The following is a 22,482-nucleotide window of genomic DNA, read 5'->3' on the forward strand; positions in this document are numbered from 1 at the left end:
GGAGAATATATAAAAAAAAAAAAAAAAAAAAAAAAAAAAAAAAAGGAAAAGGAAATTATGGAAATGACTGCTGTTAAAAAGAAGCTGGGACAGTCTCCAAATGGAGAAAAAAGTTGGCACCTGTGATTGGACTGTTTGGCACACAGTTACTTCTTTAACCAGACAACGAGGAGGTCTGGGAACTTCTTTGCTAAAGAAGCTGGGGGTGTGGTTCAGTGGTAAAGCACCTGCTTAGTATGTGCAAAATCCTGGGGTCAATTCCTAGCACCATAGAAATCCATACATCCATAGAATGCTTTTGGAATTGAGAATCAGAACAGTTAAGTTTGTCACTATCGAACACAGAGGAAGGAGAGGGGCTGTGTATTGCAGAAACAGAGTTAAGCAGGTGACTGACTCCCACGTTGGTAGCCCCTACTGGCTTCTAGATGTTTCAAATACAGGACCCAGGGTGTTGAGGAAGGTTTGATTTTTTCTGGGTGCCTCTGTCTAGGCAATACCCAGGGTCACAAAGGCCACCTGCCACAGTCAGGTGGCTCTCTCTCCTTCCGTGTGTCTCGCTTAGTTCACTGTTCACTGCCATGCCTTGAGTTCTTCCTCCCCTCCAGAGCTGTGCTAAAGCTTGAAGAGAAGGCAGTCCCTATTTCCTGCAGCCTATCTGATCTGGGGGCATCCCTGCACAGGCTTTGGTTACAGCTCTCAGGTTGCTAGTGACCACTGGGGGGCTAGAGTGGGTACAAGCTACCCAATGCCCCAGACAAGACAGGCAGATTCTATCTAAGCTGATTTCTATTGCCAACTACCAACATAATGAGCAAAGTGAGGAGGCTGAGTCATTAGCACAGCTGCTATGGGGTACCAACCTGAATGAAACAGTCATTTGAAAAGCTGTGGCTGGGTAGGGCAGTGAGCTGGATGGCTCTGTTATCCTGTAGCTGTTGCTTTTCTCCAGCTGCTGGATTCAACCCAGACTCTGTTCTTCAAATGAGATACCAGTGCTACAGGACAAGGCTGCTCCCAGCAAAGAGGAAATAGGCCAGATCTTGGTTCTACCCACTTCTAAGGAACCAGCATGTTCAGAGATTGGATACATGGGGCAAAGACAGCTGCCTCCTGATCGAAGTTTTGGCTGCCATTCAAGCCTCTCAGGCACGTGTGAACAGAGTGGGAATTGAAGCAAGACCCACACACGAGAGACCAGGGAGCCTTCAGAACTGCAGCCTTAAGATGGGCCATGTTGTGTGGTCAGGTAAAAAGACCTGTTACCATCATGTACTGCCTGGGCATGCCCTACCTCACCTACTGGGTCCTCATGCCTTAGTGTACTTAGAAAGGGATTCTAACCTCCCTGATCCTGGAACCCACTTCAGATACTCTAGCAAGGGGCCCACTGGGTATGCAGTGGAACACCCTTCCTGGAAGGAAAGCATCAGCTTTGGGATAGCCACAAACTATACCCTTTGTGTGAGCCACTCTGGCCTGGCTTTAAGGATTAGGGCCAGGCAACCTCTTATTTTAGGTTAAGAGGCATTAGAAGGGATAAAAGGTTAAACCCAGAGAGGGATCTTCCAGGGACCTGCACATACTTCCCAATTCTGGGGCACAGTGAACAATGAGGCCCAGGCTCTCTATAGGTGTGGAGCAAGAGGTGGGTGGAGAGATGGCCTGGGCTTTCTGCCAGGGCTAGGAACTGGCTCTCTCTGCTGCTCTGCAACAGAGTCTTCTGCAGTCAAGGCCATGAATTAGGAAATTCTTAGCCACTTTCAGTCAAGACCTAGCACCAGGGCTCCCCTGCCTGCAGGTGGCTCTTCCTCCTACCTGATCCATAAGTAGCAGCTTGGTATCTTTAACTTTTCCCTCACTCATTGGTCCCTGAATAACACTGAGGTACACTGCCTCTGCCTCCTTCCTGTCACTGGAAACATCTTTACCACAAGGTTAAACCAAATAGGAAGATGGAGGCCAAGCTCTGGTCACAATCCTCCTTTGCTTAGAGTCCCCTGACCACTTTCCTTCTGCTGCCTGCAGTGGAGATAGACCAGAAGCTTGCTGCACTCCTAGGCAAGGTAATGCCTAATGCCACAAGGAGGTCTGCTTAACTAAACTACTATTACACAATAAATCAAAACATTTAGCTACCTAGACAAAAGTATGTCTCTCATCCCCCAGGGCACCTCACATGCAGCAAAGCTACCTGTGAAACATCTGCTGAGCCTGTTTAGGCATGGAGCAGAGGAACCAGATGCAGAACCAATGCTTTAGGTGACCTAGTTGGGGGCTCCAAGGGTGCAGAGGCTGAGGCTGGGCTAGATCCTGGCTCTGTAGGCAACTCAGTGTGACCTTCTTACTGAACCTTGTTCATGGTGGGCAAAATGGGTGAAGAGGATCTGACACAGGTGAAGAACCAGAACTTGCTCACAGGGGGCCTTCGGGGAGCAGAACCAGAGTTAGGCACCCATAGTGACTGGTAGAAGCAAGGACCATTGGGAGATGAGAAGGAAACAGAAGTTTTCCTGGCCTGTTCATCTAAGGACTGGTTCCACTGGTAATGGGAGCAGAGCTACTGCCCTACTCCTCTTTAGGGTTGCCATGCACAGTAAGCTGGGCACTGCTTAGGAAACCAGGCCTGACCCCCTACTCACCGTTACTATGATTTCCTGTCTGGAGGGAAGCAGAGGGCTGCAGGTTGCTGCTCAAGGACCCATAGCCACGGTAGCTGTAGTTGATGCCACCATTGACGTACACAGGGTCCTGGGAGTAGGCAGAGGCTGGCAGTGAGTAGGTGGAGTGGGTGATGGCTGTGGAGTCCCGAGAGTGCTGCTTATCCAGGGCTATGGGCTCATCCTGCAGAGAAGGAAGGGTACTGCTGGGGAACTCAAGGGACAGCAAGCCCAAGTCATTGTCCCTGACATGGGGTAGGCAAAAGTTTGTGGCTCCTGCATCCCAGTGATACGAGATGCCCTTGGTTCCCTCTCCCTGGTCTCCTTGCCCTAGGGACCACTCCTGACTGGGCACCTGTATGTGCCCTCAGCACTACTCTGTCTGTCTAAGACTGTGTGAGGATTGCCCTCCCACCTCTCCCAGCACCTTAGCTGCAGGTACACACAGATGAGTAATGACCCCTGCCCCTTGGGCGTTGCCCTATCAGGTATAGCCAGCCATGAGCACATACTTGTGAAGACTGGTAGATCTCCAGGCGCATCCTTTTGGCTGCTTTTCTCGTCTCACTCTCACAGGCAGCTGCTAGGATGTTTTCTGCCATGGCTGAGGTCAGGTGGGGAGGCGTGGGTCTGGTCTGCAAGCGGAATGGGCATAGAGCTGGTGTTGGGGCTGAAAGGGCCCCTGGCCAAGGATAGGGGGTAGTTGAACTGAGGTCTGGGCTCTAGCACCTAATAGCCTCAGTCTCCTCATTTGTATAACAGGACTACTGAAGTTCAGGGTAAGGTGTCTGGAAGGTAGTGGTGGTGCCATAGGCAAGGGTGGCTGGGAAAAGGCACTCACCATTTCCATGCCGTTCTTCTTCATGCGGCGGCAGGACTTGAGGTATGTGCGGATGCGCTTGCGTGCCCGTTCCTGGAACTCGGGGAATTGCCGGCTGCATGACTCGATGATGGCCTGGATCTTCTCCTTGGGCTGCTTGGAGATGGGCACCATGCGGTCCAGGTTCTCATCCACAAACAGCCGCACAAACATCTAGGAGAGACACAGGCCATGGGAGGGGCTGGCCCTGCCTTGGACCCATCCCTATCCTACCAGTCCTGCCTGGTACTCACATTGAAGGCCTTGAGCCGCTCAGGGTCCATGCCCTCTGAGTCATTCATTTTGTCATTGTCTTCATGGTCATCATGGTCATCATCGTCATCATCTGCCGTGGGTGCCCGGCCCACTGTCAGGTCCTCGGGGCAGCCACTGACCTCAGTCTTGATGGAATCATAGCTCCCAGAGCTGTAGGGGGGAGACTGAAACCAAGCAAGAGGCAAAGAGACAAATCAAGTGGCTGTCTATAATCTTTGGTCTCCAATAGGCCATGGTAAGCTTGGGGACCAGCTTGGTGAGTTCACCAGGCTTCCACAAAAGCCTTGGCTGCAAGTCAACTCTGCCTTCCACTGTGACAGCAGCAGCACACAGGGGCCTTGCCTTTAGAGGAAATGAGCAAAGGGTGGTAGCAGCTTCTTGGGTAGGGGTATCCACATCAGAACCTGCTGCATTGTGGGAAGGACACAAAAAAGGATTCCCATCAGCCAGTCTTGTTTCTGTGCCAGAATCTGTTTTGACTTCCAGGTTTGCTCCTGGATCCCCAAGGGACTGCAACCTTGCATTGACAAGCGAGCTGTTACCAGAGCAGCAAGTGTGCTGTCTGTCAGGAGGAGGAACAGATGGGCTGGGAAGTGGAGACAGCCAAGGCGGCAGGTCGATGGGTAAGGGTGCAGTCCCTAGCTCCCAGGCTAGGCTGCTTCTGCCTGTCTCCCAAGGAAATACTGTGGGCCCTGGGAAAACAGGTCTGCAAGGAGGAAGAGACCCAGTCCCAGCTGCCTGATGCAGCCTCCCCTATCAAGGGCTTAAGCCCTCTATTCCCACCCACATTCCTCCCTCAGCCAGCTCCTCACCAACTACCTGTCTCTCCTTAGAATATGGCCTCTGCTTTCCTCCTGCTTCATACCCATGGGGTTGATTCAGTTCCACACTACCTGTCTCCTATCTCCTGCTTCTCCCCTCAGAACACTGGCTCTTGGGATGCTGTCATTTGCCCCTTAGAAAGTTTGTATCTGTGGCATATCCTGACCATTTCTTCCCTGAAGGAAGTTGGCACTCGGTGGGTAAGCTGGGCCCAAGAAACATGTAGCTGCATAGTCAGGTACTGTCATACGGCCATGGTCTGGCCTAGGACTCCACTGCTCCTGAGGAACAACTCCATGAACATCATCAGGCCCATGAAGCAGATCCTTTCAGTTTCTTCATATTAAGACTCGAAAGAGGCAGAACTCCAGCCCAAGAACCACAATATAGGGTCAAAAGACATACAGGGCATGGTGCTGGCTATGTGGCCATAGAGAAGTGCCTCTTTAGCTAAATCTGCTAGGGCCAGAATAGACTGAGAAAACTTTAAGAAAGCTATCACTTCCTTGAATCCTGTGTCTGCCACTGGCCATAGTGGCAATGGCTTGAGGGACCTGCAGAGCAAAACTCACCCCCACCCTACTCCCAGCTTGGTTCCCAAGGCCTGTGCCATCCATATGACACCAACTGAAACCATCTCTTGTAAGACCCTGAGGCCAGCACTGGTGTGTGTCCTATCCCCTCTGCAGGGCAGGAGAAGAGCGTGTTGAGAGTAGGAAGTTAGACTCAGGGTGGCAAAGCTTAAGAAGGTACTCTAGAAGAGCTGGTGCTTGCTGACAGGAAATCTTAATGACCCAGAGATAGTGTGTGGATGTGAGTGTGGGCAATGGTAGGGGACCCACCCTGCTCACCCACATTCCTCATCCTGGGACCTCACCGGGACAGGCAGGCAGAGTTGCTAGGACATATGTGACCTTGTGCTGCCTTTTGTTAATATTTTTAAGTGTGTGTGTGTGTGTGTGTTTGTAATGGGGATACATGCCAGTGGTCAGAGTTGGGAAGCAAGAAATAATCCTATTTATGCTGCAAACCACAGGCAGGATTAGATTGATAGCATCTGTTTGTGGTTGTGTGTGCTGTTCTGGTCATCAAAACACCAAAGAGAAAATCTTTCCTGTTAAAACAGACTTCCCATTCCTTCCATGTCAAGCTGGACACGCAGCTTCAATAAATACAGAGCATGTCCTCTGTTCAAGAGAATGATTCTGGGAGAAATCAAAAAGAAAATGTTCTCAAAACAGATCTGGCTCATCCAACACCGAGAGTGCAGGCTGACACTGCTAGGCACTGATGTGATGTTTAATCTCTCTGCTACAGTCTGAGTGGAAGCACTATGAAAAGTTCATGACTCCAGCCTTTTTTGTAATGGGGATACATGCCAGTGGTCAGAGGACAACTTTGTGGAGTCACTTTTCACCTTCCATCTTTATATGGGCTCCAGGTCACCTTTAATAACAAGTCTCTCCTCACCTTTTTGATTTTTATTTTTGAGATAGGTTCTCCCTGTAGCCCCCGAGATGGCCTAGAACTCATCAGGTAGACCAGGCTGACCTCATAGAGATCTGGCTGCCTTTAGTGCTGGGATTAAAGATGCCATATTTGGTGGGGGGCAAGGTCTTACTGTGTAGCCTGCATTGGCTTCAAATTTGCAGCAATACTCCTAAAGCCTTCCGAGTGCTGGGATTATACCACCGTGCTCAGCAAGGCCTTGTGCCTTTATGTCAATGTGCCACTTGCTGATCTTTAGAGTAGAGTCTGTTCCAGGGAAAAGGAGAAGCCCTGGGGACACACAGTCACCTGCCATCTGTCGGCCAAGGTAAGGAGCCATCAGACCCACTTGACAGATATGAACCAGCCTCAGAGAAATGAGGCGTCCAACGTTGGGACACACTGAGTTATCTCCTATTCTAGGGCCTCTCTAGAAAACAATGGTGACATGGCCACAGTCACCACCCTGGCTTGATGGCACACATGGGCTAGCTCAGCTCCAGCTATACAGTAGGTATGACCTCACTTCAGCCTCCCAATAGCCCAGAGGCTCACAGCCTGCAGCCCCACGCACCTCAGGAGTGCTCTTCACCCCGTACTTGACGCGGCTCCGCAGCCCATCGGTGCTGCAGCCATCGGAGGGGTAGGACGGTGTGCCAAGTGCCGTGCCTGATGGGAGCTTGTCGCACAGGTTGATGGGCTGATCCTCGGCGGTAGCAGTGAAGTCCATAGGGGCTGCAGCACCGTTGCCATTCATCTCAGGGAAGGCAGGGTCACCCTGCGTGCTGCTGGAAGTGGATGGGTTCAGGGTGGAGGAGCCATTGCCGCTGCCACTCTCAGAGGAGGAGTCATCTGGAACAAGAGTGCTGGGTGTGAGGCCCCATCCCTGCACCCACTGTCTCCAGAGGCCCCACAGCCCCCTCACACCTCCTGTGTAGTACCTGGACTGTTATCCTTGCAGGGCAGAGGTGTGCTCTGCTCTCCACACCAGATGCTTTGGGATCTGAACAGAGGCCCGTCCTCATAGCCTAGGCTGAGGCAAGAACAGGACAGTGGAGCCTAGGAGTTAAGTGACCATAACAGGGCATGTGCAGGGTGTTGAGGGAGATTCTGCTTGCCTTTAAATGCCACAGCTAGGATCAAGGGAGGTCCACCTTCAAATGGCCTACCACAGGTCCCTAGACACGCCCAGGGTTGCAGGATTGACCTTTCTCACTGCTCAACACTACCTCTCCCCTTCTTACCCTCAGGGCCTCCTCTGCACAGCCAGCCCTTGAATTTCTCCTTCCTCTGGATGGATGGCTCACTGTCACACTCCCTAGTCACCCGTGTTTTCTTGCACTGGAGGTTTGCCTCTCTGTGCCTTCGGCGAGCCACCCTCCATATTTTCTTGAGGTGGGAGCCCCCTGCTGTGGAGAGTGCAGCATTGCATGATTGGGAAGATGAACTTGAGCTCCAACGTAATAAACATACCTAGATAAATTCCAGGCCTCTTCCCACATGTCCCAGCCTCTGATTCTCAGCTGGGACCACAGAAGCTATTCTGGACCTCCTGAGATCACTGTTAGGTGAACAGTCCTGTGGGTCCCGATGGTGCCCTGATACCCTGGAGGTGAAGGAGCGGCCAGGGAAGCCCTGAGCATGTTCCAGATCACCCTTTTCCCCAGGCCAGGGTCGCGCTGGATCCCACCCCCACCCCCACCCTCACAGTCACCAGATTATGAAGAATTAGTCTCTAGTACTGAGCACTGGGCACGCGCGCCTCCTGAGCGTCCCCATGGTGACCGAGCGGCTCTAACGCCCCAACCAATCACTGGCCTCCTGGCTGCCTGGGGGCGGGACCAGTCTGCCCATCAAGCAGCCAAGGCCCTGGGTAGAGGGGGATGGGAAAAGCCTGTGCAGTAGCACCCCTCCCGCTTGGCTGCCGCAGGTCCTTTGGGCACCACTTCCTTAGGTACCTTTAAGCAACTATGCACCAATCTCCCTCTATCCCTTGGCTCCAAGCCCCCAGGCCCTTCTCTGGGACCTCACTGCCTAGGTCCTTCTGTGCTCAGAGATAGGTTGGATTCTTCTCCAGCAATCAGTCTAGAGGATTGCAGGAAAAAAAATTACCTGGCAGCATTAACTGAGCACCTACTGTGTGCTGCTCCTGTCTCAGAGGCAGGAACAAAGTGATGACTACAACCAGGGTGCCAGCCTGCTGGGGGACCAGCTTCATCTTACAGGAGCTTACCAATAACTGGAAAGTGAGGTATGGGAGGGTGCCACGCGCTCAGCCACTGTCAAACCACAGCACTCCCCTCCTGCTGGCTTAAGCACCAGGCCCCACCCTTTTACAACAGAGGCCTCATCTCAGGGTTTCCCTAGTCATTGCCATTCCCTTCCTGGAGCCTACTGCCCATGCTCCAGCCTCATGGCCTTGGAGGCTGCCCTGCCACCCCCCACCTTCCCCTTCTGCACCTGTGTCTTCAGGCCTGTGCTTGCTTGGGCTGTCTGCCCTGCTCCTCCCAGCTAGGCCCTGCTGCCATAGGGCCCCAGAGAAGGAAGTACTCCCTACAGTCCTAAGACCTACCCACCCACCCACGGCAGAGTCTGACACCTGAGAGGCCCCCATACCTGAGGGCTGGGGAATGGTCAACACCCACTCTGGCTAACTAGCCTGTGTCAGAGGCCTGTTCTCAGCTCACTTTGAAGGTGTGACACCCGCCCCCAGCATCAACCTCCAGAGGTCACTGGCTTGAACTGAGAGGGCACTCAATTCCTTCTGGAAGGATGAGCTGCTCCTCAACGGGCACCATGCCAATGGTCACTACATTCACCATGGGCATCAGGCCTAAGGCCAGCTACAGTGTCACACCCTGCATTGGGACAGAGATAGACTCCCTCATTTTTGTGTACATGAGCAGTGTGTACACAGCTCTGGAGCTACTGAGGGCATGCAGGGCAACCCTGGGGCCCCCACCTAGGTCAGAACTAGCTGGGATAGAAAGCCCCCAACACTGTCATCTCAGGGCTGCAGCTGCCTGGCCAAGGATCAGGTGCCAGCTCTAGTGGGAGCACCCATCTCCCTGTTATTAGATGCCACCCCCCCCCATCTGAAAGGAAAGCAATTGGGTAGATAGGAGTCCTGAGGCACCAGAGCCTGGACCTGCTGTGGCTGCATGCTGCAAATCTGTAAACGAAACTGGAAAGCCACACCACTGTGTAAATATTCAGAGTTAAAAATCTCGACCAGTTTACACCATTAACATTTTGAAAGCCTCCAGAAGTAAATGACTAGGCAAATGTGATCTAGTCATACAGTGTAGGAGTCACCCTTCAAATGAATAAAGTTTAGCTATAAGCTGCAATACGGACCAACCATAGGGCATTACACTATGTGAAGCAAGCCGGAAACAAAAGCTAATAGTGAATGAGTCCATCACATGTACTGGCCAGAACAGGCGCATTCACAGAGGCAGAAAGTGTCTCAGGGCACCCCACCCCCACCCCCGGCCTGGGGAATTTGAGAATGTGCCACTGCTTAGTGGGCACAGAGCTTCTGTTTGGCGTGATGAAATGTTTTCGAGCTAAATGATGTTGATTGTAGAGTTGTGAAGACATTTAAGACCTCTGGGTTCTATACTTCAAAAATGGTTAAGATGACAATTTTCTTTTTTTTTTTTTTTTTTGGTCTTTTTGAGACAATCTCCTTGTAGCTCCAGCTGTCCTGGAACTCGTATGTAGACCAGGCTGGCCTCGAACTCACAAAGATCATCCTGCCTCTACCTCCCAAGTGCTGGGATTAAAGGTGTGCACCACCATGCCCGGCAAGATGACAATTTTTATATTTATTTTATCACACACAGACAAAACCCCCAAACCCTTGAGCAAGCCCATGGGGGTCCCATTTTACTCATATTGCACCTGGGGCAGCACACACACACACGGCCCACATCTGAGGGGGAAGAGGAATCACAGGTGTTCATATTCTGCAATCCTTTCAAAGTCTTGTCCAGCCTGAAGCTCTACTAGGGTGGCCCCACTTGGCGGGCTAGCTACTATCCTATACAGCCTGATGGGTGCTACTGGACAGGAGGCTCATGTTTGCCAACTGGCAAGGCTAGCATGTTTTAGTATAATGCAGAGGAGGTAGGAACAGGGAGGGCAGATACCACCTTTGTGATCCCAAAGAGGCCACTTCTTGTGCCTCAGTTTCCCTTCCAAATGGCTCTTGCATCAGTAAAATGGGGGTCTGTGGGGTATTAACTCTTCCTGGCATGGAACAGGCATGCAAAAGTGAAAGCTGGCTTCTTATACCCCATATCCCCTTACTTCATCCTCACCTACTTCCCCCTCATTCCCCCCATTCCCTGCAGACTGCATCATGGACATTTAAGGGCTCTGGCACAGCACCATATCAGAGGTGGGCACTGTGACTGGAAAGGCAGGAGAGAGTGCCTGGGAGAGCTACATCTGCCCTGCTTCTCAACTCTGTTGGGCGACAGCCCAAGTGGGCACTGAGGAAGCGAAAAAGACAATGGCTCCTGTCCTCAGGAAATGTGCTCTAGTGGGCAGGAAACCAAACACAAGGACTCCTGGGGAGACTGAGATCCAAAACCTACGAGGATGTCACCTGAACCACACCCTTGCTCTATCCATCCTTCAGGGCTCCTTGAGCACCATCTCCTTAGGGAAGCCTCTATGCCTATTCTCTCTCATCCTGGTACCAGCTTTGAGTACTCTTCTGCAGACACATCCCAAGAAAGGTAGCAGTATGGCTCTACTGTCCATCAGTACATGGTGAGTATGGCTACTCTCTCTCTCCCATGGGGCCACAGGACCTCTTGGCATGCCTGCCTCTTGCAGCTCACCCTGCCAACCAGCTCTAGCGCTGGCCTGAACCTTTGTTCAGTGGCTGCTACGCTGTCCCCTGGCTCTCCTGTCTGTGTCCCTTCACTTCCTGTCCCTTCACTTCCTGAGCTTTGCTTAAAGGTCACTGTATCAGGAAGCCCTCCCCTGCCCAGCCCCCACTGACACACTGACCCCTTTACCTATTTTTCCAGCACACTTATCATTCTCTTGCAATACTATTAGTTTATTGTGTCTGTGGCCTACAGGTAAGTTGCCTCTGGGCCTTGGCAAAACTCTAGTGGGTAGGCTTGGATCACTCCTTTCCATAAGCCATACCCCTTCCTCTGGTGAGGGCTCCTGGGTCTTCCAGGGTTCTGCAGGATAAGCATGTGCCCAGGACCTGGCCAGGCAGCATGACCCACCACATCCACTAGTAATATCATGTGACCAAGCTAAACCCACAAATCAGTCCCCAGCTTTCTCCATCTGGAAGTAGCTAGACCTGCTGGGAAGGGACCCCCATCCTGGGGAAGGCAGGGAACAGATTGGCACAGACAATCCCTCTAAATCCACGTGTGCCTAAAACCAAACACAGCCCTGGACTATTTGGTTATAAGAACAACTTCCTTATTGCCAAAGCTAGCTGGAGGCCAGTTTGCATTGCTTGGGTCTGCTTTGGTCTCAGTACCAGGGGTCTGGGGCCTGGGGGCTGGGCTCACTGCTCAAAGCCCATCCTAAGGCTGCTGGTACTGCCCCAGGGACTGATCACAGTCTCATCCCCACCCCATATGGTTTGAGGAAAGGGGACAGAGAGATCCCTCAGCTGGCTTCCAACCCACTTCAAATTCTTCCTCCAAAGAGCATGATTTAAGAGGCACCCAACCCATGCCTGAATGGTATATAGTGGGCCAGGCCAGTGGCTGTTGGGGGTGGGGGACCTCACTTTCAGCCTGACCTTGGGCACAGCCACCTCCTAGATGTCTCTTATCTGCAGCCTGGGGAGTTGCCGCTGACGCCTTCATGGGCTGCTATGTTTTATGACTTGGAGAAAACACCCAGCTGGCCCCATGGCACCAAAGGCCTAGTGCCCTAGTTCTTTCAGGGCTATGGTCTCCACTTGGGGTATTCTTGGAGACCCACCTAGACCTGGACCTGGAAGAAGAAATACAAGACACCCAGGTGGACCTCTCATGTCCACCTGGTCCTCATCTTACTATTGTGCCAAGAGTCTCCTCCAGAGCAGGCACCAATCTGAGCCCAGAACATCAGCAGGGCACAGCTGTCCCCACCCGTGACTGCCCAAACAGTAATGAGAGGTGCCTGGGGGCCTTGGGGAAGCAGCAGGAATGCACCCCTTCTGTCCATTTCCACAAAAGTGAGCATTCCAGCTTGGCAAAGGATGACTCCCCCTGGCTGGGAGGACCCAGAGCCCACCACCTCCGCCTGGAGAGCCCAAGGGTAGGGAAAGCCTGTCGTGCCCATCTACTGTAATGGAGTGATGTGCTGCTATTCAAATGGGGGAATTAGTGATGAATAGGGGAAATTGTTCCTCCTCCTGTCCCATCTCCAGAAGGAGACAAAAACTCCTTTTACCTCAGCAAACAATGCCCTTATGTGGGCACCAGCGCCCTGCAGCCCATACAGGCCCAGCTCTGTGCAAGCCACCAATCACCATGCTGGGCTCTGGGGACACAGCCAGCAGCACCCTTTCCCTATGGGCGACCCACACCAGCCCCCACTCAGGCTGGGGAAGGTGGAGAAGGTCCCCCAACATGGCCAACACAAGGGTGCCATGAGCCCACATGCCTGGTACACAGGCAGGCTGCCTGCTACGGCAGGGGTGCAAGGCTGGAGGCAGCGAGGGCCTCTTGGTGAGGCTCTGATCAGAGACAGCAGCCAGGCAGGGGCGAAGGAGGGGCATCAATAATTCACACAAAAGCTTCGAGTGGGGGGGTGAGGGTGAGGGTGGAGCTCTAGAGACAGCAGTCCCCCACAGCCACCAGGGATGTATGTATGCCAAGGCAGGAGCCACCGAAGTCCTGAAGGGCACCTCTGGGCTGCAGGCTGGGGCACTGACTACTCTGAATTTGGGGCATGTACCTCACTAGGGTTGGCTGCTCTCTACCTCACCCTACTGTTTTGACAAAGGCCAGTGGCCTGGGCAATGTTTATATAATGCATAGTTCCAAGGAGCACTAAGCTCCTGGCAGTCTACCCAGGCTCTTCCTCTGGAAGGCAAGGAGAGGGACCCAGGGGTCAAATGGGGGCCACAGGGACCTCACTGTCCTTGGTAATAAGGCCACATTGAGCATGTGACCACCTGCATGAGGCCCATATTCTTCACCTGGCCTTCAGACTCCACTGCCACCCAGCTGCCTCTCCTGAGCCGCCTGGTTCTATCCCTGTGGTTCAGACTGGCAGGCCAAGGCTTGGGGACACAGGGCCCACGTTCCCCTCCTGGGCTCTACTTATGTTGCAGCTTTTTTTTTTTTTTTTTTTTTTTATTCCAGGCTAGCCTTAAATTAGCTATATAGTTGAGGATGACCTTGAACTTCACCTCCAAAATGTTGGGATTATAGATGTGCACCACCACGTCCAGTTTGTGGTGCTAGCAATGGCATGCTGGGTGAGTGCTCCACCAATTGAGCCACATCCCTGCCCCAGCTATGTTTCCTAACACACAGCCCACAACACCCACTTTCTTCACAGTACACCTTGGCATTCTTGTGATATATCTCTGTCTTGTTCCTCAGCAGGTGCCAACACCGAGGCTCTCAATCAGGAGCTGTCGTCCACAAACTGTAAGCCAAAGTGATCAGATTCTAAGTTCTCTAGTCACCAGATTTTTCAAAAGGTAAAGAAGAAAAATTGAAACAAAGGTGGGGGGTTGTTTGTTTTGTTTTTGACAGTGTCAGGAATAGAAATCAGTGCCAGGCAAAAATTTAACAATGTGTTTTAAAACCATTAAAACCTGTAATTCAACTACTACAGGAGTGAATTCAAGGCCAGCCTGGACTACCTAGCAGTGCCCTATCTCAAAAAGGAAAAATTGAACTTATTTTACCAAATATGTTCAAAATAGCATCCCAACAAGTAATTGATAATATGGAGACATTTTAGGTGTTTGTTTCCATGATAAGACAGTTGACACCAGTGTTTTCACAAATGCCACACACCTCTATTTGCACCAACCCCTTCTGAATGCTCAGCAGCTGTTAGTGAAGACAGTCTCAGACAGTCCAGGGCTCTCTGCAGAGACCCTGGGGTCGAGGTCCTGGAGAAGCATCCAAGTTGCAGACGAGAGGGTGTTAGAACAGTGGCCTGGGCCCAGGCGTCACCTTTGCTGGTGGGGATGGACACCAAGTATAAGTATATACAGGGTTTCTACATGTCAAGCACTGGAGAGCATCAGGCAGAGCATCAGGCACCGGGTTGAGCCTGGTACGCACAAATATCCCTCACAGCAGATCTGTGAAAGGCCAAAGGCTCCTGGGGTAGGTACCAGTCTCCCAGAGTGAGCAGCAGCACCCAGATTACTTCACAAAGAATGTTCTACCCCACCCCCACCCCAGTTCCTGGATTCCCCCAACACACACAGTGGCCAGTAGCTCCCAGAGGAAGCATTCCCAGTGTGGAGCCCTTGGTCTGTCCTCTCAGGCCTGATACTTTCTCTGCTTGCTGCAGGCCAAGCACAGGCAGTGAGAAATAAATGCCAATTCAATGTGTAAAGCTCTACCCAGGCTGCCTACCGCCTGCCACCCCCAACCCCCACAAATCATGTGTTCTGAAAGCAAGCAGCGCCACTTCAGGCCACCATGTGTGAGTGATTGATGGGGCAGGGCCCTGCCCAGAAGCCTGTGTGTGTGAAGTTGGAGGGCCCCTGGCAGCCCTTCCTGTCCTCCCGGAAGCCAGTCTAGGGCTGGTGCATCCCAGTCCTTAGGTCACTTCCTGGTTCCTGGGAGAGTCACCCTTAGACAGGCTCAGGCCAGGGTGGTACCTCTCTGTACAGCCCTCCTCAGTCCTGTGCAGCACAGCAGGGCCACCCCAACAGAGGGGCTCTGGGTACTGCTGGGTGAGGGGAGTCTGCCAGGGAAAGGGTCTCCCTCCCCCTTGCTTAGTAGGTGACCCTCATCCTTTTGGGCCCCAGAGCTTATTCTGCCCTAGCATCCTTACCAGGCATCTGGGGGCCCCAACAGCCTGGACAAGGTCAGGGCTGTGATAAAGGAGTCCCTCAGAGCTGCTCCTGGCTTCTCTTGCCTTTGCAGGCCAGGTCCAGCCCTGCCCAGCTTTGTGCTGCCTGTAGACCAGCTGATGGACATTTTCCTGTGACCCAGGATTGCCGTATGGCCCTCAGCCAATCTCTAGAAGGGCTGGAACCCTGGGGGCGCGGGAAGAGGGGGGATGGGGGAGAAGAGGAAGCCACTGTCTCTACCAGTGTGGACAGATGTTTGGTACCTCAAATAGGAGCAAACAGTTCTTACTTTACAGGGTAAATGGGGCCCAGGCCTGGCTTCCAGCCTGCCTCATCTGAGACAAGCAGAGTCTGGGCAATGGCCAGGACCAAGCTCCACAGGTGTGAGGCAGAGAAGCCAGGTTTTAAAAGCCCATTGTACGTGCCTGGGGATGTAGCTCAGTGGTAAAATGCTGTCTAGCATGCACAAGTTCATGGGTTCTAGCTCCAATGCTGCTGGAAAAAAAATTTAAATAAAGTAAAAGTCTACAGTGGAAAGTAAGGTGTAATGGCATCCATCCTTAATCCCAGCACTCAGGAGGCAGAGGCAGGTGGAGCTCTGTGAGTTCAAGGCCAACCTGATCTACTTATCAAGTTCTAGAGACAGGGTCTCCCTGTAGCCCCAGCTAGCTTGGAACTCGCTATGTAGACCAGGCTGGCCTCGAACTCATAGAGATCCACCTGCCTCTGCCTCTGCCTCCCAAATGCTGGGATTAAAGTCATGTGCCACCACGCCCCGCATTGTTTTTTTTTTGTTTTATTGTTTTTTTAAATAGTATAGACCTGTAATCCCACACTTGGGAAGCTGAAGCAGGAGGATTGAGGGTTCAAGGCCTGCCTGGGCTGCATAGTGAGACCTCTATTCAACCAAACAAAGCCCTTCTAAAGCTATACCAGGAGGCTGTGGAGTCCCACTCCTTCCTCTATGTGACTATAACCAGGACAATGAGGGCTAGGGACACAGCTATAGTGGGTCAGGAGCTCGGGACCCCTGATAGGAAAAGCCCTGTTCCAACACCAATAGTGGGCCTACAGGAGGGTGGGCATGAGAAAGAGAAGACCAACAGTGGCCAAGGCACAGGGACCCTCTCTAGGTCTGAACGGCCTAACCCCAACACTCACTCACCCTTCTCTCCTACTTCTTTCCCGGTTCTCCTACTTCTTATGCAACCACCTAAGTCCTCACTCAGTGGCTCCCAGCCCTTGCTAGGAGTGCTCTGGGTGGCAGACTCAACACCCAGGGTGGCAGCACATGAGAGGCATGCTGCCACCCTGCTGCTTCCTGGACAGCAGCATTACCTCATACCTGCCGACTGCCAGCCTGGGAGTGGGGTAGTGAGCAGGGACTTCATGGACTCAGAATCCCAGACAGGCCCTGAACCTATGGGTAGGACGGAGGCAGGAACTCAGCTACTACAGCAAGCTGTGAACACTCAGACCTAGCTGGCATCAGGGGTTCTCTCAGCCCCACTGCCTTTCTGGTATTTGATTTTTGTTTTGAGATAGGAGCTTTACTATGTAGCCTAGGTTAGCCTCAAACTTCTATATAGCCTAGGCTCACCTCAAACTCAGCATCTCCCTGCCTCTAGGATTACAGGAGTGCCCCATCATGCCCAATTCTGGCTCTCATTCTATATCGGCAAATTTTTGAGGGTGAGGAGCACAGGTTGTGTGCAGGGTCCCATGGGGCCGAGGAAGCAAGATTGAACCAAGTGAGTCTGGTGAAGGGTCTTTTGGTCCTTAATGATCACTGCTCACCATCCCTACCCCAGCCTTTCAGCCTGAGGGTCCCAGTAGGCTGAGAGGCTCTCTTCCAGCTTGGCCTATGTGAGCCTTCCCACTGACCACATGTCTTCTAGGTTTCAGTAGCCCAGTAAGGGGGACACAGGATTATCATCCAACCACCAGAGAGGGCAACTGACTTGCTCAAGACCACACAGCAAGGAAGGAGCAGGATCTGAGCCCATGTCAATGTAGAAAAGCTGGGGCCTGAGGCTTTCCCCAGAAACCAGGGAAAGGGGCAGTGAGGAGGAGAGGGAGAAGTGGGAAGAGGGGTACCTGGAGAGAGGATAATCTTGGGAGAAGGGCATCTAGTTCAGGGGCCTGGGGAAAGGGAGTCCTGCAGAGAGGGGCAACCTGAGAGATGGGCCTGGTTGTAAAAGAAGAGCAAGAACCACTGTAAAGTTTAAGCTAGGGTCGGTAGGCCCCACCTGCTCACAAAGGACTGCCTAGCTGCCCAGTTGGCATTTCTGGGTAGTAGAAGGCCTCACCTGAGGCAGCAGGAGGCCAGAAACTGAGGTCTTTTGGAAAAGGAACTCACGAGGACACACCAGGATTTGTGGTCACAGCCACCTGGCCACACACAGATAAGAGCCAAGGCTGGGTCGGGCGAGCAACTTTGCTTAAAACACACTGGGGCTAGGGTGAGGAGACCCACAGCAGACGGCCAGGCCCACCTATAGGAGGTCAGGTCCTAGGGAACCCTTAGGCCAACAGAGGTGACTCTGATGCCTTTTATCCTCCAGTCTGGCTGTGGCCTCCCTGACCTGCCTTTCTTTGCAATAGCTTGGGGTCACAGGGAACTTGTGGACACTGGGGTCCCCAGAAACCTCAGGCCTAGTGCTCTGCTTTCTCTGTCAGGTTTCTGCCTAGGTGCCTCCTCCAGGAACTGTTCCCTGGCTCCTAGCAGCCAACAGCCACTCAATAGTTATTTATTGGACATCTACACATAGCAGAGGCTCGAAATAAAGCCCAGGACAGGTGACCCTAGCTGGCTGCTCCCTGCAGCCCTGCTTGCAACCCTGTGGCTTGGACAACTTATTTCCATGTCAGAGACATCTCTGGAGGAACAGAATTCTGAGCTCACAGGACTGGGCTGGATGCATGGTAGGTTTGGGTCCCTGGGCAGACTTTGACGACCTTTAAGACTGCGGTGGAGCCCAACCTGTAGTAGGGAAGAAGTAAAATGCCATTATGTAGGGGAAAGTGGCCATAACACAATGTGATCCCCCACCACCGAAAGAAAATGGAATTGATGAGCATTCAGCGAAGTCTAAGAAAGTACCTCCTTGCCAATACTAGTAGCTTTCTTTTTTTTCCTCTTTTCCTCCTTCATAGTTCCAAGGTCATTACAATGACCACGATACTGGGGAAGTAAGGAGGGAAAACCAATATATATTTGTACAGCCACTGTTGTTGCCCTCAGGAAGGCAACAGCCAGCAGGGTCTGGCTTCCCTGTGCCTGAGGCTCTTCTGCTGAAGCCAGGACTCCTTGGTGGAATGGGACCTTGTGTGTTGTGGCACTCAATATTCACCTGACCAGACTGCTATAAACCCCTCCCTGACTCTCCAGCTTCGAGCTGGGATCAGGGGGAGGCACTGTTCTGCAGGCAGGTAGTCTGGACCTGACTGAGGGACGTTCCTCTGTCCAGCAGGTCCCTGAGGATAGGCTGCACGGCTGGCCTCATCTGAGTGGGACATCTGAAGGGCTCCAGGGCTACACACAATTGCTGCCAGGCAACCCCCAACAGCCTGTGCTGCTGAAGGCGGAAGCAGGACCCTCCACTATCACCTGGTGCGAGCTTCCTGTCTGCCAGGGGAGTGAGTAATGTCCGTTCCCTGCCCCCATGCATCCCTTCTGGAGGCCAGGCCTCAAATTTTCCACTCAGGAACGGGCAGAATGAGGGGCCTCGTAGAGCCATGGCAGAGAAATGAAAGGAAGGTCCCATAGGTACAGTCTGGACCCCAGCACTGTGTGCCTGGCCTGGAGGAGACCCTCTGGCTCAGCTGTTTGATGTGCATGCACACTCACATCTCTACTCACTTGTTCACTTAACACTGCTCAGTGCTGGGCTCTGTGCTCTGGTCTTTGGGGTACTGATGATATGAGGGGGAGACACAGGCATTTAACAGAGAATCCTATACAAGGAGGAATCAGGATAGGCTTTTCAGCTCCGAGGCAATACCAGACCTCAAGGTCTGTGCAAAGTCTCAATAGCAGACTCCAGGCTGTGTTCATGCCTAGCCAAAAGCCTCTGGGGAACCTTTGGGCAGATACCATGGTCACCAGCAGGCTAAAAGGACATGCGGGAGCATCAGAGCCTAGGGCAGCTGTCTGGGTCTCTTTATGGCCAATGTGCATCCTGTACTGGGTGTAGGCGGCCTCAGGCTAGCACATCAACCTCCAGTCTCCAGATTCAGCTACTGATTCAATAATTAAATTGGTGGGATCATGGTCAACACCACCCTTCCTCTCCCTACTTCCCTCTCCCTACTTCTGCCATTTGCCCTCATAAATACCCTTGTCTATCAGCAGGCCAGCTACCTCAGTCCAGTGCCTACGGCCAGGATGGACTAAGATGTGCATCACTATACCCAGGATGTACTCACTGGTCTCCTGCAGATGGCTGCAGGACAGCTGACCCCAGCAGCCTCTGCTTCTTTCAGCTGCACTACATCACACCAAGTTTTAGCCAGCAGCAAGAGATGTGGAAGACATTACAATTCCTACAGAAGCCTCCATTTTGCTGCCTGTCCTGAGGAACCCAATTCATTGAGACTCCCAGGAAGTGTCTCAGACACTGACTACATTCCCAAAGATGTAGAGAAGAACAACAGTGCAAGACTTTGGGAGGACTGAATAGGAGGAATACAGTTTTATGACTTCAGGTTTTTAAGAAAATGTTCTAGATCTTCTTTAGAAAGGCATAACCAAGGGCATTTACTAAGCATTGCTGGCACAGATCTTAGTGTGTTTTTGGGTGTGGTTCTCAATCAGCTCTGATGAGGCAGGAGGTCAGCTGCTGGGCTGTCCCAGCCCCAGAGTCCCCAGTAGCATGTGGTTGCCCCACCCCGTGGGAACACCAGAAGATATAGTGGTCTGGAGGCGCGCAGCACGAGGGGGTCTTGCTGACCTCATGAGGCATCAAGGCATAAAAGCCTTTTCTTTTCGTGTAGCCATGCACCCCACTCCTCACACAGCCACCCCGACTCCCCAGCCCAGTTACCTCCAGCTGCCTGCATGCTGGACTCCTCCCAGACAAAGCTGGATTCAGGCTGGGAGGGAGGACCAGCATGTGAGTTCTGCCATGGAGACGAACTTTGACCCAAACTGTAAGGCTCCTACCCCTTATTTACTCTTTAAGGCTCACCCGTTTTGCAGAGTTAACATTACACCCCTTTTCAACCCTGTACCTCCCTCCCACATTCCAAGTCCTGACCTTTGACCTCTCCTAATTGCCAGCTCCTACACCCCAGTTCTCTGAGGCCCAGTTTCTGGCTCATCCCTTACCTCTCTAGTCACCTCCTTCCCAGAAAGAGGAGCCCCACCAGGAGCTCTAACTACAAGTGTCATCCCACATCCACTGGCTAAGTCAAGGTAATACAGAGTCTCCTAGGCCCTACATGGAAGCTGTGGAGTAGACCTCTGGCATCTAACTTCTCATTCTGACTTTCCAACCTCAAGAAAAAATCCGGAGGAGGCAGCCCAGCCCATCCTGATCAGCTACCAATTGCCTAGTCACTCACCAGGTAACCCTGTCCAAAAAGTCAGTCTCACTCAGGCCACAGAAATGAATACAGCTCTAGTTTTCACTGCTGGGAATGGGGCCACTCAGAGTGGGTCACACACATCCTTCACCTGCCAGACCCAAATCATTGTAACTCTGAGACCTTTACCCCACAAGTCCATGAACACAGAAGGAAGCCAATAGGCAGGCATGATACCCCCTCGGCCCAGTCTGGGCTGCTGTGTCTGTGAGAGCAACTTGCTGTTTCTGGAAGCAGGGGCTGGGACAGTAAGGCCTATGGAAATGCTAACAACACTGGCCTCTAAGTCCAAGGGGGGGGGGTGCCCCCAGGTTTCACCTGGGCCCCACCACCCAGAGCACATGTAGGCTGCTCAGAGGACAACAAAGGCCCTCTGCTGTCTGCCACTCACCATCCTCTTGGCTATGGAGGTTCTGTGGGCTCCGCATCCTCTCCTCCTGGCTGGGGCTCAGGCTGGAGGCCAGGTGGGGGTCAGCTGACATCCATGTGGAGTCATTCATATCAAAATCTTCACTGCTCACAGAAGTCTCATCCTGAGCAGAGACAAAGAAGGCAGGAATTCAACAGAGGCCAGCACACAAACTGGGCCTGGGGTCGCTCTTGGACAAACTAAGATGGGTCCTGTGCAGGGTGGAGGGGACAGGAACCCTCTAAAACCTTGCAGTGCGGGCTGAGTTGAGGGCTGGGTGGCATTCCCCTTTCCCCCTGGAAGCAGCTTGGGTTCTGGTTCCTGGCGGAAGCCAGAGCTGAAGGCCCATGCTGTCTGTAATTGAAGACAATTAAGAGGTCTCACATCCTGTGGGGCGGATAGCAGGCCCTGGCTCTTACCCTTGTGAGCCAAGGTTGAAATGAGCACTGTAAACAAGAGCTACCACTCCCCACCCAAAGCCCAGGGAAGAGAGCTCAAGTGCCAACACTGGGTAGCTGGACACACTGGGCACTGGGACATGCTGGGCACTAAGGAGGCCAAGGCAGCAGTCCCCACCAGGATGGCCGCCAACTCCCATGGAGCATGCATGGAATTCCTTTCTCCCACTCCCCCAGCCCAGAGGACATTTCTGTCTTCCTCTTTCCTAACCTTTGCTGTGCTTCAAAGATATGCTCTTGGGCAGCTTCCAGAGCTGGGCAAGCCAACCCCAGAAGAGTGGAGAAGGAAGGGGGTGGGGCAGACCAGCGGTCTGATCAGAGCAAGAGGGGTTTGGCTCAAGGGCGGGAGGGCAGGGGTGCCAAGGTCTCCATAACAGCTGGCCAGTCTGCTGGAGAGGACCATGTATGCAACTCTCCCCCGACCGTAGGTTTCGGTGTGCCCCTAGCCAGTTATCTGGGAACCCCGGGGGTGGGGCCCCTTTAATCCAGCCTTCTAGCAGGAAAGGACCCCATCTCCTTCTGATCCAGCCTTTTTCAGGAGCAGCAAGCAACTGTGTTGGGGCTCAGGTTGTAACACACAGGAAAGATAGCCCAGAAGTATCACATTGGGAGTTCTGACCTTATGCCCCCACCCCTACTGCGATACAATAGGGTCTGTGGGCCCATGGCAGAGCACCCTCTTAGCCTCCCCTACAGGGCCCCATCACAGACATCTCTTTTATGGTGAGCAAACACACTTTGGTTTGAACTTTCTTCGGCTGCTGTCCCTGGGGCAGACACATCTGCTCCAAGTACTAGGGAACTAACGAGCTGAGCCTCCCTCCTCTCCCTCCTTCCCTCCCCCAACCATGCCTGCTGGCAGGCAGTTTCCTGGAATTCACAGCTTCTGTGCAGCAGTG

General features: G+C 52.8%; 1 protein-coding gene across 2 annotated transcripts in view; it reads right to left on the reverse strand.

The window, feature by feature from the left end:
* Positions 1–22,482, reverse strand: part of Nol4l (nucleolar protein 4 like) — a 127,472-nt gene that overhangs the window by 6,757 nt on the left and 98,233 nt on the right. For both annotated transcript variants that reach the window (XM_008834826.3, XM_008834827.3), the window contains 6 exons: positions 21,108–21,249; positions 6,680–6,957; positions 3,774–3,959; positions 3,502–3,693; positions 3,173–3,295; positions 2,643–2,844 (listed from right to left, as the gene is read on the reverse strand). In XM_008834826.3, the coding sequence (XP_008833048.1) occupies positions 2,643–2,844; positions 3,173–3,295; positions 3,502–3,693; positions 3,774–3,959; positions 6,680–6,957; positions 21,108–21,249 (1,123 nt within the window). The remainder of the gene's footprint in view (positions 1–2,642; positions 2,845–3,172; positions 3,296–3,501; positions 3,694–3,773; positions 3,960–6,679; positions 6,958–21,107; positions 21,250–22,482) is intronic.

The sequence above is a fragment of the Nannospalax galili genome, unplaced genomic scaffold, assembly GCF_000622305.1.
Source record: "Nannospalax galili isolate Female #2095 unplaced genomic scaffold, S.galili_v1.0 scaffold1357, whole genome shotgun sequence".
Lineage (NCBI taxonomy): Eukaryota > Metazoa > Chordata > Mammalia > Rodentia > Spalacidae > Nannospalax > Nannospalax galili.